At 52.5% G+C, this 18,719-nt stretch overlaps 1 protein-coding gene across 1 annotated transcript; it reads right to left on the bottom strand.

Annotated features, from left to right (window-relative positions):
* Window positions 1-1,286: 1,286 nt before the first annotated feature.
* On the bottom strand, window positions 1,287-16,038 carry CCND3 (cyclin D3). Its single transcript, XM_059487860.1, has 5 exons — window positions 15,796-16,038; window positions 13,598-13,813; window positions 7,245-7,404; window positions 6,037-6,170; window positions 1,287-2,335 (listed from the first exon to the last, which is right to left on the bottom strand). Exons 1-5 carry the CDS (start codon window positions 15,991-15,993, stop codon window positions 2,171-2,173), a joined length of 873 nt encoding a protein of 290 aa, XP_059343843.1. The 5' UTR covers window positions 15,994-16,038; the 3' UTR covers window positions 1,287-2,170.
* Window positions 16,039-18,719: the final 2,681 nt, after the last annotated feature.

Consider the following 18,719-nt stretch of genomic DNA (forward strand, 5'->3'; position numbering starts at 1 on the left):
GCCCCGCGTGCTCCCAGCCTGTCCCTGTCCCCACCAGCTGCTGGAGCTCCTTGCCCAGGGATTTTCCCAAAAAAAAAGCTTCTCAGGGTTTGGTTCCTGAAGCCACAGGGCCACCATCCTCACCTGGCCATGGGTCACCTGCCTGGTGTGCTCCTGGCACTGTGCCCGAGTGCCACCTCTGCTGGAAAAACAAACCCAGGGGAGACTTTTCCACCAGGCCCTGGTGCCACTGTCACTGCCAGCTCTGTGCCCTGCTGCCACTGTCACTGCCAGCTCTGTGTCCTGGTGCCACTGTCACTGCCAGCTCTGTGCCCTGCAGCTTTGGGCCACAGAGAGGAGCCCCTGCTGCCCCCTGAGCTGTGCCCAGGGCAGCTGCCCCGTTGTCACCTCTGGTGGCAGGAGGAGCCCCTGCTGCCCCCTGAGCTGTGCCCCCTGTTGTCACCCCCGAGGTCCCCACGCCCCTCAGCCTTTTCTGTGACTCGCTGATTTTATCTGATTCGAGGCCGATGGGCACAGGAGGGAGCCTGGGCTGGCACAGAGCTCCTGGCACTGTCCTGGCACCCCCTGAGCTGCTCCAGGGCCCCTCACCCTGCTGGGGAGAAGGTGAGAAGGTGATGCCTCTGCTCCAGGGCCACCTCACCTGCAGGAAGGATTTTGGCTCCACCACCACCCCTGAGTGTCCCTCAGGGTCCTCTCCCCACTCCATGCTGGGAAAAGCAGGGCTGGAGCTCCCAAGCGATCCCCAAAACCAGGAAAAGATCCAAGAACAGCACAGGGAAACCCTCGAGCCACCGTTTTTTTGGGTTTTTTTTTTTTTGTTTAAAATATTTTATTGCAACATCACAGGGTTCTCTGGCTCTCCCAGCAGCGAGACTCGTGCGAGTGAACACCAAACCAGTTTTACTCTTAAATTAAAAATTCACTTTGATATATATATATATATATTTATATATTAAAAAAAAAAAAAAAAAACCAAAAAAAAACAAAAAAGAAAGAAAGACATTTCCTCTTGCACAGGCAGGCCCTGTCCCAGCCCTCCTGCTCGCAGGAGGCAGCGGCTCCGAGGGTTTCCGGGCCAGGCAGGCTCAGGGAGGAGCAGCAGCCCCACCTTTTTCCGCCGGATTTTTGTGGGCTTGGTGCCATCCAAAAGGAAGATCTCGACCTCCTTTTCCACACATCCCCCACGGGAGGACAACAGCCACACGTCCAGATGTCCCCAGGGAGCAGCAGCAGATTCTGCTTCCCATCCCTGTGGAGTCTCTGGCTTCTCCTGGCTAATTCCACTCTGGATTTCTTATAGAAAAGCAGCATTTTTTTTTTTTTTCCTTTTTTTTTTTTTTTTTTTTTTTTTCTGTTTTACAACAATTTTTATAAAAAAAAACTAACAAGGAATCAACAACAACAACAATACAAAAATGCGGTAATTGCTTTCCCAACTCAAGTGCGCAGCAAAGTTTTCCACCCTGTCAGGAGGCAGCTCCAGATCCACGCGGATTGGACGCAGCTCCCTCCTGAGCACGATCTGAAATCCCTGCCTTGGAAGAGTGGAGATGCATCCCAGACCATAGCAGCACATTCAGAGGTTTTCCTTAAATCCTAGTCTGATGCCTAAGCTACCAGAGGCAGCTCTGAGGAGAGTCTGCCACTGCCCAGGGAGCCAGGGAAGGGAGAAAGGGGGAAGGCACTTGACTGGGGAGGAGAGGAGAGCAGCACCCAGCACCCTGAGGGATTCCAGCTCTCCTCCCTCCCCTTTTCCCAGCAGTGAACAATAAATTAAGCAGCCGAGGGGACCCTGAGCTCCTCCCGAGGCGCGTCCCCCGAAATTCCCACATCCAACAGCAAAAACCCAAACAAGCCCCACGGCTCCTCCCCAAGCACAAGCAGCTGCACGGCGTCCCCGGGAGCTGCGGGGACGTGGCACGAAGCAACGGGGACCAAGCAGCTGCTCCACGAGCCCCACAGCAGCTGGGGGTCACCGGGACCGGGGCGGCTCTGCCGTTTCCGTCCCTCACGGGGGCTGGAAGTGGCCGCGAGGAACCCGGAGAGCCGGGGAACACCAACACAGAAACGATTCCAACTTCCCCTCCAGGCTCCTGGGTGGGCAGGGGGGGCGTGCGGCGAGCCGGGGGTGTCCGGGGAGGGGCTGCAGCTCTGGCCGAGGGCTCCTCGCTCACAGGTTGACGTCGGTGACGTCCGTGGGGGTGCTGGTGGGCACGGGCTGGCTGCCCGCGTACGGCGCCGCCTTGGAGCTGAATTCCTGCTGGGGTTGGGATGCCTGCTTCAGGCTCTCGGCCAAGGCCGCCTCGATCTGCTCCTGGCAGGCCTTCAGGCAGTCCTGCAACGGGGAAACACAGATGGGGCATCAGATCCTGCTCCTGCTGCTCCTTCAGAACAGCTCTGTCCCTGTCACCGGAGCTCCTTGCCCGGGGATTTTCCCAAACAAAACCTCCCAGGGCTTCAAGTCTCTGACTCCCCCAGCAACCTCTTGGATTGCACTGGGATGGTTTATTATGACTATGACAAGAATATATTGCTTTTCTGCAAGCAGACATGATATTTCAAGAGAAGACATCGACTTCATCTGCAAGGGCAGGGCATGAAAGAAATGAAAATAATTATTGATTTTTTTTTTTTCCATCTGGCCAGCAGCAAAAGGAGATTTTCTCCATCTTTGTCCCTCCTCAGGTAAATCCCCACACTTTGGTTGTCCTCCCGCCTCCCTGGAATGTGTCAGCAGAAGTTCCCAAAGTCCTGGAGCCAGGGGGTGGCTCCAGATGGGTGACAAGAGCAGGACAAACGTCCCAAATCCGAAAAATGTGAATGTCCTTGCGACATGGATCCTTCTCCAGCTCCCCAGCCCCTCCAGGCCAGCATTCCCAGGAATTCTGCTGCGTGCCCCTGGTTCAGAAACTTCTGACAAGGTTTCCACCCTCCTGTCCCCTCTGGGACACCCCAGAGCTGGGGGACAGCACAGAACCTCGCCAGAAATGCAAACCCTGCTCTGGTTTTTCCCCCTCGAGCTGTAAAAGCAGGAGGAAACTCCCACCCGGACACCCCAGGGGCACAGCCCGGCCTGGTGACAGTTTGCACCTCACGGGACATTGTCACACCCTGAAATCAATTACCAGGAATCCGCGGCGGTTCTTAGAAACTGACAGAGGATGTGGCGAGCGAAAATAGCAACGCCCGGCTCCTCCTGCCCGGCTCCTCCTGCCCGGCTCCCCCTGCCCGGCTCCCCCTGCCCGGCTCCTCCTGCCCGGCTCCTCCTGCCCGGCTCCTCTGCCCGGCTCCTCCTGCCCGGCTCCTCTGCCCGGCTCCTCTGCCCGGCTCCTCCTGCCCGGCTCCTCCTGCCCGGCTCCTCTGCCCGGCTCCTCTGCCCGGCTCCTCCTGCCCGGCTCCCCCTGCCCGGCTCCTCTGCCCGGCTCCTCTGCCCGGCTCCCCCTGCCCCGGCCCTGAGTGCCAGGGGCACCTGGGCAGGGGCTGGGCACCCCCTGGGCAAGGGCTGGGCATCACCAGGGGCACCTGGGCAGGGGCTGTGCATGCCCTGGGCATCTCCATGAGCACTTGGGCAGCGGCTGGGCATCCCCTGGGCACCCCCTGGGCACCTGGGCAAGGGCTGGGCATCCTCTGGGACACCTGGGCAGGGGATGGGCATCCTCATGGGCACCTGGGCAGGGGCTGGGCATCCCCACAGACACCTGGGCATGATCTGTGCATCTCCTGGGCAGGGGCTGGGCATCACCAGGGGCACCTGGGCATGGGCTGGGCATCTCCACAGACACCTGGGCATGGGTTGGGCATCTCCACAGACACCTGGGCAGGGGCTGGGCATCCCTAGGGGCACCTGGGCAGTTGCTGGGCATCCCCTGGGCACGGGCTGTGCATCATCATGGGCACCTGGGCAGGGGCTGTGCATCCCCACAGACACCTGGGCATGGTCTGTGCATCTCCTGGGCAGGGGCTGGGCATCACCTGGGCCTCTCCATGGGCACCTGGGCAGGCGCTGGGCATCCTCATGGACACCTGGGCATGGGCTGTGCATCTCCATGGGCACCTGGGCACGCTCAGGGAGAAGCAGCAGCACAAATGAGGGAGCTGAGCCCAGGAGCTCTCGCAGGAACCCAAAACTCTGGGTTCAATCCCAGGAGGAGCTGCCCTGGCCCTGCCCGGGCTGGAGCTGTTTGTGAGGCACCCCACACCTGGGCAGGGGCACAGCAGATGCTGGGGAGGGCCAGGAGGGGACAGCAGGGGACAGCAGGGGACAGCAGGGGACAGGAGGGTGCCGGGCTCCATTTCAGCTCCTCTCCCTGCACAGAGCCCTCCCTGCTTCCCACCTGTTCCCTGCACAGCCCCGGCTCCCAGAGCAGGTTGGGAGCAGCTGGCTGCACTGATTCTCTCTTCAAAAAGGCCCCGGAGAACAAAAAAATTCCATCTGCACAAACAGAGCAGGAGCCTCCCCCCGGACAAAGCCACCCCAGGTCCTGGCAGGGGAGTGTAACCCACCTGGGCAGGGGAGGAGATCAAAGGGGAGAGGAGAAGCTCAGATTGGAGCCCCACAGGGTCCCTGTGCCCCCTCCCAGGGCGCTGAGGGGCTGCAGAGCCCCCCCAAAGCTGCAAGGTTTCAAGTCCCAGCCCCCCCTGTCCCCCCCAGGTGCAACCGGACACTGAGGGGAGCAGATGCTGAGCCTGAGCGTCCCTGTCCCCATCCCAGGCCGAGAACCCGATCCTGCCAACACCTGCCCGGGCAGGGAACGGATCCTGCCCTTTGTGTGGCACTCCAAGGGCTCTGAGCCCACGCTGCCCTGCCGGGCTGTGCCTGGGATCAGCCCTGGGCTCTCCTCAAACCGGGGCAGCACCGTCTGAACAGCAAAATCCCACAGAACCCAGAGCAGATGGGGCTGGAAGGGCCCTCGAGTCCATCCCTGCAGCCCAGGCTGACCATCAGCACAGCCAGACCATCCCAGTGACCATCAGCACAGCCAGAGCACCCCAGTGACCATCAGCATGGCCACACCACCCCAGTGACCATCAGCATGGCCACACCACCCCAGTGACCATCACCTCACCATGGCCAGACCATCCCAGTGACCATCAGCACAGCCAGACCACCCCAGTGACCATCAGCATGGCCTGACCACCCCAGTGACCATCACCATGGCCAGACCACCCCAGTGACCATCAGCATTGCCTGACCATCCCAGTGACCATCAGCATTGCCTGACCATCCCAGTGACCATCAGGATGGCCACACCATCCCAGTGACCATCAGCACAGCCAGACCATCCCAGTGACCATCAGCATGGCCTGACCACCCCAGTGACCATCAGCACAGCCATCCCAGTGACCATCACCATGGCCTGACCATCCCAGTGACCATCAGCATGGCCAGACCATCCCAGGCTGACAATCCCTGTGGCCAGTCCATCACCATGACCAGTCCATCTCAGGTTCTCCACCACCACAGCCAGACCATCCCTGGGCTGACCATCACCATGACCAGTCCATCACCATGACCAGTCCATCACCATGACCAGTCCATCCCAGTCCCTCCCTCACCACGTTCACCTGGAGCAGGTGACACAGGTGACACATCAGGTGGATCTGGAACATCTCCAGAGGCACAGAGCCCACACCCTCCCCATGCAGCTGTCCTATCCTGATGGAGAGCCCTTCCTCTGAGTGGCAGCAAGGCTCCCACAGCTGTGCCAGCCCCAGTGCCCACTCAGAGCTCGGTGCCAGCCCCAGTAACACTCCTCACCTCGGTGCCAGCCCCAGTGGCACTCATTCACCAGCTCGGTGCCCGTGCTCCTGGCCAGCAGCTCGGTGCCAGCCCCAGTGGCACTCCCCAGCTGTGCCAGCCCCAGTGCCCACTCAGAGCTCGGTGCCAGCCCCAGTAACACTCCCCAGCCCTGTGCCCATCACTGACCAGCTCGGTGCCCGTGCTCCTGGCCAGCAGCTCGGTGCCAGCCCCAGTGGCACTCCCCAGCCCCAGTACCCACTCCCAGCTCGGTGCCAGCCCCAGTGCCCGCCACTGACCAGCTCGGTGCCCGTGGTCCTGGCCAGCAGCTCGGTGAGGGCCTCTCCGCTGCCCGGCAGCCCCAGGCCGTGCGCGGCGGCGCCGATGCTGCCGGTGGCGATCATGGACGGGGGGTACATCACAAACGTGCAGTCTGCAGCCAGCACAGAGGGCAGAAAAGGAGATGTTAGAGATGGTCAGGTGGGGTTTGGGGTCGGGGTTTGGGGTCGGGGTTTGCCCCGCAGGGCCCCACAGAGGGGTCTGCGCAGCATGGCGTGCAGGAGAATTGTCACAGAGGCATTTTATGGAAATTTCTCTAGGATTTTTCTGCTGAGAGGCCTCAGGAATGAAATACAAGCAATGATTATCTGCTGCTGCGGGATGTGGCAGGTGAATCTTTGATTGGTCTCGTGTGGTTGTTTTTAATTAATGACCAATCACAGTGAGCTGTGTCGGGACTCTGAGCAGTCACAAGCTTTTATTATCATTCCTTCCCTTCTCTATTCTTTAGTTTTAGTATAGCATAATGTAATATAGTATAGTATAATATAGTATGGTATGATATAATATGGTATAATATGATATGGTATAATATAGAAAATATCATATTCATTCTATTATGCATTATAATGCATATATTATATTAGAATATGGAATATTATAATATATTATATTATATTATAACATGGAATAAAAGAATATTATAATATAATGTAATGTAATATATTATAATATAATGTAATGTAATATAATAAAATAAAATATAATATAATATAATGTAATGTAATATAATATAATATAATATAATATAATATAATATAATATACATTATATTATAATATGGAATAAAAGAATACAGTATTATAATATTATACATTAATACAATATATTATTAATATAATATATAATATAATGTAATATAATATAGAACATAATAGATATTCTATTCTATTCTATTCTATTCTATTCTATTCTATTCTATTCTATTCTATTCTATTCTACATTAATAAATTGCCCTTCCAAGGACATGGAATCAGATTCTCAACTCTCCATCCTGGGGACCCCAGCCGCCCTCCCACAGGCACACAGAGCCTGGCACACACCCCTGCTCCCCTGGCATCCCACAGCACCATCCCACCCCGAACCCTGACTACAGAGAAGCCCCCAAAAAAGGAGGGGAGCCCATGCCAGGCGTGCCAGGCGTGCCAGGCGTGCCAGCAGCCCCCACCTGTGGCGCAGAGGGCGATGAAGGTCTGCGCGTGCTTCTTCACCAGCTCCACCTTGTCGGCGGGCAGCGGCAGCCGGTGCAGGATGTGCGGCAGGAAATCGTTGGCAATCACCGACACCAGGTCCCACTTGAGCTTCTCCAGCACCAGCAGCTCCCAGTGCTGAGGGCACAGAGAGGGCGGCACGTCATGGGGGGCTCAGGGGCACCAGGGACAGGGCAGGACGGGGAAGGGCACAGGGACCGTCCCCGCGCTGTCCCCGTGGCGCCATTCCAGCCCTGGAGGCCCCAGCGTCAAGGCGGGACGGGGAAGGGCAGATGGGTTGTCCCCGCGCTGTCCCTGTGCCACCATGCCAGCCCAGGAGGCCCCAGGGCCAGAAGGACAGGGAAGGGCAGAGGGGTTGTCCCCATTTTGTCCCTGTGCCACCATGCCAGCCCTGGAGGCCCCAGGGCCACTGTAGGACAGGGAAGGGCGCAGGAGCTTACCCCACTGTGCCCATGGCACCATGCCAGCCCAGGAGGCTCCAGGATGGGGAAGGGCAGAGGGATTGTCCCCACGCTGTCCCCATGGCACAATGCCAGCCCAGGAGGCTCCAGGATGGGGAAGGGCTGTCCCTTGGGCTGTCCCCACGCTGTCCCCACGGCACCATGCCAGCCCTGGCTGTGTCCCTGCCGAGGCTCCAGAGCTGCCCCAGGCTCAGCTCAGGCTCAGGTTCATTTCTGTTCCCCCACCCAGCACAAATCCCCTTCTGCCCCAAACTCAGGATCCCACCAGCGCTGCCCCAGAGCTCAGCACAGACACTTTGAGGAAGTGACAACGGTGACAATTCTTTCCCAAGCTCAGATCTTCATTTTCCCCTTTTTTTTTTCTGGTTGTTGCCTCCCTTCCCCTTGCACAACAAACCCGCCCTGGGTTGCTCAAAGGAGCAGAATTGCTCAAGCTGCTCCAAACCCACCCTGGGCAAAATGTGTCACCCTCAGGAGCCATTCCTGTCCCAAAGGCCACCCTGGGCACAATTTACCACCCCATTGTCCCCTCAGGAGCCATTCCTGTCCCAAAGGCCACCCTGGGCACAATTTGCCACCCCATTGTCCCCTCAGGAGCCATTCCTGTCCCAAAGGCCACCCTGGGCACAATTTGTCACCCCATTGTCCCCTCAGGAGCCATTCCTGTCCCAAAGCTGCTCCACCCAAGCTCTGAGCAGCTAAACCCCCTCTCAGCCAGGCCAGAAAAGTCTTTATAAAAATGAAATAAAATAAAATTAAATAATAAAATAAAAGAAAACATTAAAATAATATAAAATAAAATAAAAAATAAAATAACATAATAACATAACATAAAATAACATAAAATAATAAAATAACCTAAAATAATGTAAAATAAAATAAATTACAAAATAAAATATGAATCACATAAAATAAAATAACAGAAATAAAATAACATAAAATAAAATAACATAAGATAAAATACTATAAAATAAAATAACATAAAAATAATAGCATCAAATAAAATAACAGAAATAAAACAATAACATCAAATAACATAACATAAAATAATGTAAAATAAAAAATAACATAAGAAAAAATAAAATAAAATAAAATAAAGAATTAAATTTAAAAATAAAGAATTGAATTAAAAAAAAAAAAAAAAATAACCCCAAGGTGGGTTAGAGAAGGGCCTGGACGGAAACCCAACTTCCTCCAAATGGACAAATCCCTCCTTGCATCATTTCCTTCTCCCCCAGAATGACTCCAGAGCGCTTCTGTGTCCTTCTGAAGGGCTGAGCTGCTGCCAAGCCCCTGCCCGAGGAGGAGGAGGAGGAGGAGGAGGAGGAGGAAGCAGAGGCCGGGAATGCGAGCCAGCTTCCTGCAGGGATGGCCCCGGGCCACCAGGATGTGCCATTGTCCCCAGGCTGCTGGAGAAGCTCCCCTGGCCCTGCTCTGCCCTCCCTCCTTTGGGAAAGAGCAGGGGGTGAGCACGGAGGGGCAAGGAGCAGCTCTGGGCTGAGGAAATTCAGATTTAACTCCCTCAGGGCCCTCAGCCAGGGTGAATCCCTCAGATCCCTGGGTATTCCCTCCATTCCCTCTTTATTGGAGCAGAATGAGCTCCAAAAAGGGTTAAAATCCATGGAAATCCAGTTAATCTGGGTTTAAATCCCTCAGCCAGGGTGAATCCTTCAGATTTCTGGGTATTCCCTCTATACTGGAGTAGGATGAGCTCACAAAAGGTTAAAATCCATGGAAATCCAATAACCTGGGTTTAAATCCCACAACAAGGGTGAATCCTTCAGATCCCTGGGTATTTTCTCTTTACTGGAGCAGGATGTGCCCCAAAAAGGGTTAAAATCCATGGAAATCCAGGCAGGAAGACTCTCCATGGACAATTCAGATTTAACTCCCACAATCAGGGTGAATCCCTCATATCCCTGGGTATTCCCTCCATTCCCTCTTTACTGGAGCAGGGGGTGAGCACGGAGGGGCAAGGAGCAGCTCTGGGCTGAGGAAATTCAGATTTAACTCCCTCGGGGCCCTCAGCCAGGGTGAATCCCTCAGATCCCTGGGTATTCCCTCCATTCCCTCTTTATTGGAGCAGAATGAGCTCCAAAAAGGGTTAAAATCCATGGAAATCCAGTTAATCTGGGTTTAAATCCCTCAGCCAGGGTGAATCCTTCAGATTTCTGGGTATTCCCTCTATACTGGAGTAGGATGAGCTCACAAAAGGTTAAAATCCATGGAAATCCAATAACCTGGGTTTAAATCCCACAACAAGGGTGAATCCTTCAGATCCCTGGGTATTTTCTCTTTACTGGAGCAGGATGTGCCCCAAAAAGGGTTAAAATCCATGGAAATCCAGGCAGGAAGACTCTCCATGGACAATTCAGATTTAACTCCCACAATCAGGGTGAATCCCTCATATCCCTGGGTATTCCCTCCATTCCCTCTTTACTGGAGCAGGGGGTGAGCACGGAGGGGCAAGGAGCAGCTCTGGGCTGAGGAAATTCAGATTTAACTCCCTCGGGGCCCTCAGTGAGGGTGAATCCTTCAGATCCCTGGGTGTTCCCTCCATTCCCTCTTTATTGGAGCAGAATGAGCTCCAAAAAGGGTTGAAATCCATGGAAATCCAGGGAAGAGACCTTTCCATGGACAATTCAGATTTAACTCCCTCAGCCAGCGTGAATATCCATGGAAATCCAGTAAATTGGATTTAACTCCCTCAGGGCCCTCAGCCAGGGTGATCCTTCACAGATCCCTGGGTATTCTCTTTATAGTGGAGCAGGATGAGCTCCAAAAAGGGCTAAAACCCATGGAAATCCAATAACCTGGGTTTAAATCCCACAACCAGGGTGAATCCTTCAGATCCCTGGGTATTTTCTCTTTACTGGAGCAGGATGTGCCCCAAAAAGGGTTAAAATCCATGGAAATCCAGGGAGGAGGACTCTCCATGGACAATTCAGATTTAACTCCCTCAGCCAGGACGAATCCTTCAGATCCCTGGATATTCCCGCCATTCCCTCTTTACTGGAGCAGAATGAGCTCCAAAAAGGGTTAAAACCCATGGAAATCCAGAAACCTGGGTTTAAATCCCACAACCAGGGTGAATCCTTCAAAGATCCCTGGATATTCCTTCTATACTGGAGCAGGATGAGCTCCAAAAAGGGTTGAAATCCATGGAAATCCAGAAACCTGGGTTTAAATCCCACAACCAGGGTGAATCCTTCAGATCCCTGGGTATTTTCTCTTTACTGGAGCAGGATGTGCCCCAAAAAGGGTTGAAATCCATGGAAATCCAGGGAGGAGGACTCTCCATGGACAATTCAGATTTAACTCCCTCAGCCAGGGCGAATCCTTCAGATTCCTGGGTTTTCCCTCCATTCCCTCTTTATTGGAGCAGGATGTGCCCCAAAAAGGGTTAAAACCCATGGAAATCTAAAAACCTGGGTTTAAATCCCACAACCAGGGTGAATCCTTCAAAGATCCCTGGGTATTCCCTCCATTCCCTCTTTACAGGAGCAGGATGAGCTCTAAAAAGGGTTAAAATCCATGGAAACCCAGTAAAATTGGTTTAGCTCCCTCAGGTCCCTCGGCCAGGGTGAATCCTTCAGATTCCTGGGTATCTCCTCTATACTGGATCAGAATAAGCCCCAAAAGAGATTAAAATCCGTGGAAATCCAGTAACCTGGGTTTAAATCCCACAGCCAGGGTGAATCCTTCAAAGATCCCTGGGTATTTTCTCTTTACTGGAGCAGGATGTGCCCCAAAAAGGGTTAAAATCCACGGAAATCCAGGGAAGAGGACTTTCCATGGACAATTCAGATTTAACTCCCTCAGCCAGCGTGAATCATTCTCAGATTCCTGGATAGTCCCTCCATACTGGAGCAGAGTTTGCCCCAAAAAGGGTTAAAACCCATGGAAATCCAGGAAAGAAGACTCTCCACGCCCAGGGATCTCCCCGTGCCTCAGTTTCCCTCCCTCAGGTTCCTGACTCTCTGTGCAGCCCTTGGACATCAAACAGGACCAAACCCCTGCTCTGCTGAGCGCTCTCATTCCCACCAGGAGGGAAGAGAAGGATCCAGTTTGCTTGGAAAAGCCAAAAAAAAAAAAAAAAAATCACTTTTGACCCCCAAAATAAAATTATTTTCATTCATTAAACATCCAAGCGCAACCCAGGGATCCTGGGAGGGGAGGGAAAATAAATTAATTTATTTTATATCCCCTTGCTGGATGGAAGGAGAATTCCCAGCAGGAATGGAGCCTGGGAATGAGGGGGAACCTGCAGGGATGCTCCAGGCTGAGCTGGGAACAGCAAATCCTCCCCCAAAATCAGATTTAAACCTGCAAGGAGCACCAGGAGAGGCCGTGGTGTCCCCCAGGGATGGGGCACCCCATTCCTGCGGCCATCCCCATCCCTCATCAGCTAATTAGGAGTGTTAATTAAGGCAATCACCCCCCACCAATGACTGTTCTGGAGGGGAGGGGATTTTCCCCAGAATTGGGAAAAACCAGGTTGAGCTCAGAGCTCTGCAGTGCCCCTGAGTCACACCTGAGAGTTTTGGGGGTTCTGGGGCTCAGATCCCACCCCAAAACCACCAGAGCTGCTCGGGGGGTGATGAGTAAACCCCAAAAAGCCCCCGGGGTCCCCAGGGATGCTCTGTCACTGAGGAGAGGTCACTGCTCCCTCCTGAGGCCCCAAAAAAAGGGTTTTTCTCCCATTTCCTCCCTCGTGGCCGAGGCTGAGCTCGCAGGGCTGGATCTCAGAGTTTTTATCAGACTCTTTTGGCCCTTCAGAGCTCAGAATGGAACTCTGTGGATGCAGGATGAGAAGTGCAGGGGTTAGAGCAGGAATTCCACCCATCCTCAGCAGCCTGGAGCACCCACTGAGCTCACAGACCCCTCACAGACATTCAGCTGCTTCACTCTGCACCTGAAATCTGAATTTTTCCTGCTGCTGTGGAAGCGAAATCTCCCGCATTCCCCCGATTCCCACATTCCCCCGATTTCTGCAGCTGGGGGGAGGCAGAGCTGCAGAAACTGGGGGGGATGTGGGAAATTCACATTCCCTGACCCTGAGCTTGGAGATGTCACTGCAGTGACAGCCCAGAGTGACAGCCCAGAGTGACAGCTTGGTGGTGGGACAGAAAACTTCATCCACGGCCAGGATGGGGACAATTGAGGGGACAATTCTGCTGCCCAGCACGGGGAGGGTGGAAAATGCAGAGGGATGGGATCAGCAGAGCAGGAAGAGGAGATGCCAACCAGAGCCTGGAGACGTCACTGCAGTGACAGCTCAGAGTGACAGGACAGGAAACTTCACCCACAACCAGCAGGGGACAATTCTGCCGCATGGGGAAAGTGGAAAATCCTTCACCAAGAAGGAAGGGAATGCAGAAGGACGGGATCAGGAGATGCCAGGAGGATCTGGGCGCTGGGAAGGCACCAGAGCTGTGACTTTCGGAGATGTCACTGCAGTGACAGCTCAGAGCTGGGACAGGAAACTTCATCCACAGCCAGGAGGGGACAATTCTGCCGCCCAGCATGGGGAGGGTGGAAAATCCTTCACCAAGGAGGGGGCAAATGCAGAGGGTCGGGATCAGGAGATGCCAGGCAGGAGCTGGGCACTGGGAGGGGGCACTGGGATGTTCCCAGAGCTGTGACTCTTGGAGATGTCACCGGAGTGACAACCCAGAGTGACAGCCCAGTGGTGGCACAGAAAACTTCACCCACAACCAGCAGGGGACAGTTCTGCTGCTGCGCTGGGAAGGTGGAAAATCCTTCACCAAGGAGTAAGGGAATGCAGAGGGATGGGATCAGGAGATGCCAAGGAGATGCCAGGCAGGAACTGGAACTCAGGGCTTTACCAGCAGCTCCTGGGGCGTGATGGAGTTGTCGGTGTAGATGCAGAGCTTCTCCACGGTCAGGGGCATGGTCTCCCTCAGCTTGGAGGCCAGCAGCATGCACACAGCCCCCAGCAGCTGCAGGTGGTTCTTGTGCACGGCCACCGAGGCCAGGAAGCGATCCACGTAGTTCATGGCCAGGGGGAACACCTCCTCCTCGCACTTCTGCTCCTCGCACACCTGCCTCGGACGCGGCACAGAGAGAAAAGGAAGTTTTGGTGAGGGGAGAGAGCTGAGCTCGGCCTCAGAGCTGCTGCTTCACGCTCCTCACAGGGAGCTGCCCCCGTGGTGTCACCCTGAGGCTTCGCCTTCCTGTGGGGAGCGGCTGCAGCTCCAAAGGGCTCGTGGAGAAACCTGAATTTGCCCCGTTTGGCCCCGTTTCTGCTGCGCCCTGCTGGGAACGGCTCCTGTCTGCTGCCACCCCTGCCCTGGGCAGCTCTGGAGGGTGGAGAGGAGGATCCAGGGCTGGAAATTCTACCTAGAACATGTGGATAAATCTGAATTTGCTCCATTTGGCCCCATTTTGCTGTGCCCTGCTGGGGATGCCCCTGCCAGCTGTCACCCCTGCCCCGGGCAGCTCTGGAGATCCAAATTTCCTTTTTTTGGCCCATTTTCTGGCTGGAGGGTGGAGAGAAGGATCCAGGGCTGCCAATTCCATCTGGAGCACATGGATAAATCGGAATTTGCCCCATTTGGCCCCATTTCTGCTGTGCCCTGCTGGGGATCCCCTGGGCAGCTCTGGAGCTCCAAATTTCCTTTTTTTGGTGCATTTTTTGGCTGGGGGGGTGGAGAGAAGGATCCAGGACTGCCAATTCCACCTGGAGCACGTGGATAAATCTGAATTTATCCCATTTGGCCCCATTTTGCTGTGCCCTGCTGGGGATGCCCCTGCCAGCTGTCACCCCTGCCCTGGGCAGCTCTGAATGGGACAAATCCTTTAGACCCCTCTATACTGGAGTAGGATGTGCCCCAAAACGCAGGAAATGGAAACGCAGGGATGAGGGCTCTCCATGCCCAGGGATCTCCCAGTGCCTCAGTTTCCCTCCCTCAGGTTGCTGGGGGTGTGGAGAGAAGGATCCAGGGCTGGGAATTCCACCTGGAGCATGTGGATAAATCAGAATTTGCCCCATTTGGCCCCATTTTGCTGTGCCCTGCTGGGGATGCCCCTGCCAGCTGTCACCCCTGCCCCGGGCAGCTCTGGAGCTCCAAATTTGCTTTTTTTTAGCGCATTTTTTGGCTGGGGGGGGTGGAGAGAAGGATCCAGGGCTGGGAATTCCACCTGGAGCATGTGGATAAATCAGAATTTGCCCCATTTGGCCCCAATTCTGCTGTGCCCTGCTGGGGATCCCCTGGGCAGCTCTGGAGCTCCAAATTTCCTTATTTTGGCGCATTTTTTTGGCTGAGGGGGTGGAGAGAAGGATCCAGGACTGCCAGTTCCACCTGGAGCTCTCCAGGGACACGACGGCAATCAACGGCATCACCCAAATCAACCCCAAACTCCACAAATTCCCCACCAGCAGAGCCCAGCAGCTCCCAAATTTCAGCCCTGCGCCTCTTATCTGTCCCCAGCCACTTGTCACAGCGAACTTCCTTCTTTCGACACCGCCGCCGCCAAATCTATTGCGGTTTCTGCTCCTCCCGCAGCCAACGCCACCCTGCTGCCAGCAGCGATGGGGACAACGACACGCGGGTCGTGACATCCCCCAGGGCCACCTCGCTGCTTTTAGAGCCGCTCCCAAAGCGGGGTTTATCTACAAAAGGGGATTGCGGGAATAATGACAGCAAAGGGGGGGGAAAAAAAAATCTTCTTTAAAATATAAATATTCTGGATTTTTTTTTTTTTTTTAGAAGCGTTCCCCGCAGCATCGGCTGGGACAGGCAGGACGGAGCGCTGCGGAATTGGCATTTATGGGGACCCTGGCCCGAACTTCACCCGCAGATTCATTTTTAATTTCAGGAACTTAACAGCAGCGTTATTATTTCCCCCTGGGGCTGAGCTGTGCCCTGCCCGGAGCTTTTGAGGAAAAAAAAAATCCCAATTTTAGCACAGGAGAGCGAATTTCACCCTCCATCCCCACCGGCATCACCGCTGTGCCCGACACCCGTCAGCTCTGCCTTGTCCCCCGGGCTTTTTGGGTGCAAACCCCGCAGCATCCCGGTACCTCCAGCATCCAGAAGGCCAACATCTTCCTCATGTAGGGCTGGATGTCCCTCTGCACGCACTGGAAGTAGGACACGCGGGGGCTGTAGCGCTCCTCCAGGCTCAGCAGGTTCTGCAGCACCCGCCGGTCCCCCAGCAGATGCGGGTCCCGCCCGGCGCGGGGGGCGCGGGCCGCGGGTTCCACGCACAGCAGCTCCATAAGGGGGCGGGCAGGGGTTCTGGGGACGCTGAGGGGACGCTGAGGGGACGCACGGAGGAGGCGCCGCGGGCACCGCCGGCTCCGCCGCGGGACGCCGGGAACTGGCGCCGCTCCCGCCCCGGCCCCGGCCCCCAGCGCCGCCGCGCGCCGGGAGGGGGCGTGCCCGAGCCGCGCCGCAGCCAATCACCGAGCGGCACCGCCGCGCTGCAGCCAATCAGAGAGAGGCAGCGCCGCGCCCGCCGAGTTGAGGGGCGTGGTTATAACGGTACTGACCAATCAGAACGCTGAGCGCTGTGGAGGGGGCGGGGCCAGGGGTGCTCTGGCGGGACGGGCGCACGTGGGGCGCTGCTGCCATCTTGGGGGGGGACGCGGGGACAGACGGGGGGACGGACAGACGGACACTGCGCCACCCCCGCGCGTTTCCGCTGCGTCCCCTTCATCTCCCCGCTCCGAGGCGTCCGGCAACCCCTGACACTTGAATTTCTTCTCCTATAACTTTTTTTTCCTTTTTTTTCCTTTTTTTTTTCCTTTTTTCCCCCTTTTTTTTTCCTTTTTTCCCCCATTTTTTCCCCTTTTTTCCCCCTTTTTTCTTCTTTTTTTAGCACATTTTTTCAAGGCTGTGGAAATAATCAGCCGTGCACATGTTTGCAGCCTGCTGGCTTCCAAAATTCACCCTGGTGCGGGAGATAACCGTGGGGGGAGCTGCCCAGATAAGCTAGAAAGCATATAAAATTTATATTTTATATTTAATTTTTAATTATATATATAAAATTTATATTTAAAAATCATATATTTGTGTGTATATATACTTAAATATTTTATATATAAAATATATTAAATAATTTTAATATAAATATGTTTTATTTTATATATGAAATATATAAAGTAAAATATTTTAATATAAAATATATAAAATAAATATATAATAGAAAATATAAATGTTATCTATTTTATATATGAAATTAAATATTTTATATATAAAAATTTAAAAATTATATGAAAGAAAAGATATAAAAATAAAAATATAACAAAAAATTAAAATATACCAAATATATCAAATATAAATAATAATAAACCTAGAATTAAAAATATATAACAAAAATATATAAAATAAAAGAAAATATTTAATAGCATAAAAATATATAAAATAAAATAAAATAAAATAAAATAAAATAAAATAAAATAAAATAAAATAAAATAAAATCCACACAAAACTCAAGAACAGAGCAAAAATTTCTGGGATCTGCCATTTAATAATTGCAACTTATGCCATTTAATATTGCCATTTATGCCATTTAATATTGCCATTTATGCCATTTAATTATTGTCATTTATGCCATTTAATATTGCAATTTATGCCATTTAATTATTGTCATTTATGCCATTTAATAATTGCTATTTATACCATTTAATATTGCCATTTATACCATTTAATTATTAACAAAAATAACAAAAATAACAAAAATAACAAAACTTTTGACTCCAGCAAAGGAGTCAGAAGTTTTGTTAATTTTGTTATGTAAACTCCAGTGGTTCATTTTGGGCCTTCTGGTTTTGTTATTTTTAAAAAATTTTTGTTATTTTGTTTGTATATTTTTATTTTTTATTTTTTCTTATTTTAATTATTTTGGTTTTTGCTCCTTTTCTGGTGTTTGTGGCCCCAAAAAAGGGGGAAGGGAACATTGCACAAGCTGCTGTTCCCTCCAGATGATGACTGGGCAGAACTGGAGCCTCTGAAAGCCACAAGGAGAGGCTGGAAATGCCAAAAAAAAAAATTAAAATGCAGGATCCTAAAAAGCTTAAAATGTCTGAGTGTGGGCAGAAAAATGGGGGAAAATTCCAGGAAAACCAAATGTTGGTCACTGCTGGCCGTAGATAGGCGATTTCCTGGCTTGGGCAAGGTTAAAAAAGGAAATTCCTTGGGAGTGGAAATGACAAAAAAACCTCAGAGGTTTCCAGGAGCTCGGCAGGGTGAGGTTGGTCTTGGCTGAGGGATAAAATTGGGATTTTTTTGGGATGTTGGTGATGAAAAGTGGGAGTTTTCCATGGAATGTGGGGTCATTTCTGTGTGTTCCTGGAATTGCTGGGGCTGGAAAATCCCTGCAGGATCTCCCAGTCCAGGCTGGGAATGGTCCCCAGGTTGTCACCAGCTCTGTCACATCCAGGAATTCCTTGGACACCTCTGGGAATGGGGACTGGAAATTCCTCATGATTTTATGGGGAAATTCCTCCTGAATCCATAGGAAATTCCTGATTCCATAAGGAAATTTCTCCTGATTCCAGAGAGAAATTCCTGCTGATCCCATAGGAAAATCCTCTTAATTCCATGAAGAAATTCCTGATTCCATGAGGAAAATCCTCCTGATTCTATGAAGAAATTCCTCCTGATTCCATAGGAAAATTCCTTCTGATCCCATAGGGAAATTCCTCCTAATTCCACAGGGAAATTCCTGCTGATTCTGTGAAGAAATTCCTGCTGATTCCATGAGGAAATTCCTCCTGATTTGATGAAGAAATTTCTCTTGATCCCTTAGGAAAATTCCTCCTGATTTCATGAGGAAATTCCTGCTGATTCCATGGGGAAATTCCTCCTGATCCCATAGGAAATTCCTCCTGATTCCATGAAGAAATTCCTCCTGATTCCATAGAAAACTCCTCCTGATTCCATGAGGAAATTCCTTCTGATCCTGTAGGAAAATTCCTCCTAATTCCTTGAGGAAATTCCT

This window comes from Ammospiza nelsoni, chromosome 23, assembly GCF_027579445.1.
Source record: "Ammospiza nelsoni isolate bAmmNel1 chromosome 23, bAmmNel1.pri, whole genome shotgun sequence".
Classification (NCBI taxonomy): Eukaryota; Metazoa; Chordata; class Aves; order Passeriformes; family Passerellidae; genus Ammospiza; species Ammospiza nelsoni.

Coding starts and splice junctions, on each gene's coding strand:
- CCND3 (XM_059487860.1), bottom strand. CDS start 15,993: ATGGAGCTGCTGTGCGTGGAACCCGCGGCCCGCGCCCCCCGCGCCGGG. Junction 7,405..13,597: donor TCACGCCCCAGGAGCTGCTG/GTAAAGCCCTGA, acceptor CTGTGCCCTCAG/CACTGGGAGCTGCTGGTGCT. Junction 6,171..7,244: donor CATCGCCCTCTGCGCCACAG/GTGGGGGCTGCT, acceptor TGCTGGCTGCAG/ACTGCACGTTTGTGATGTAC.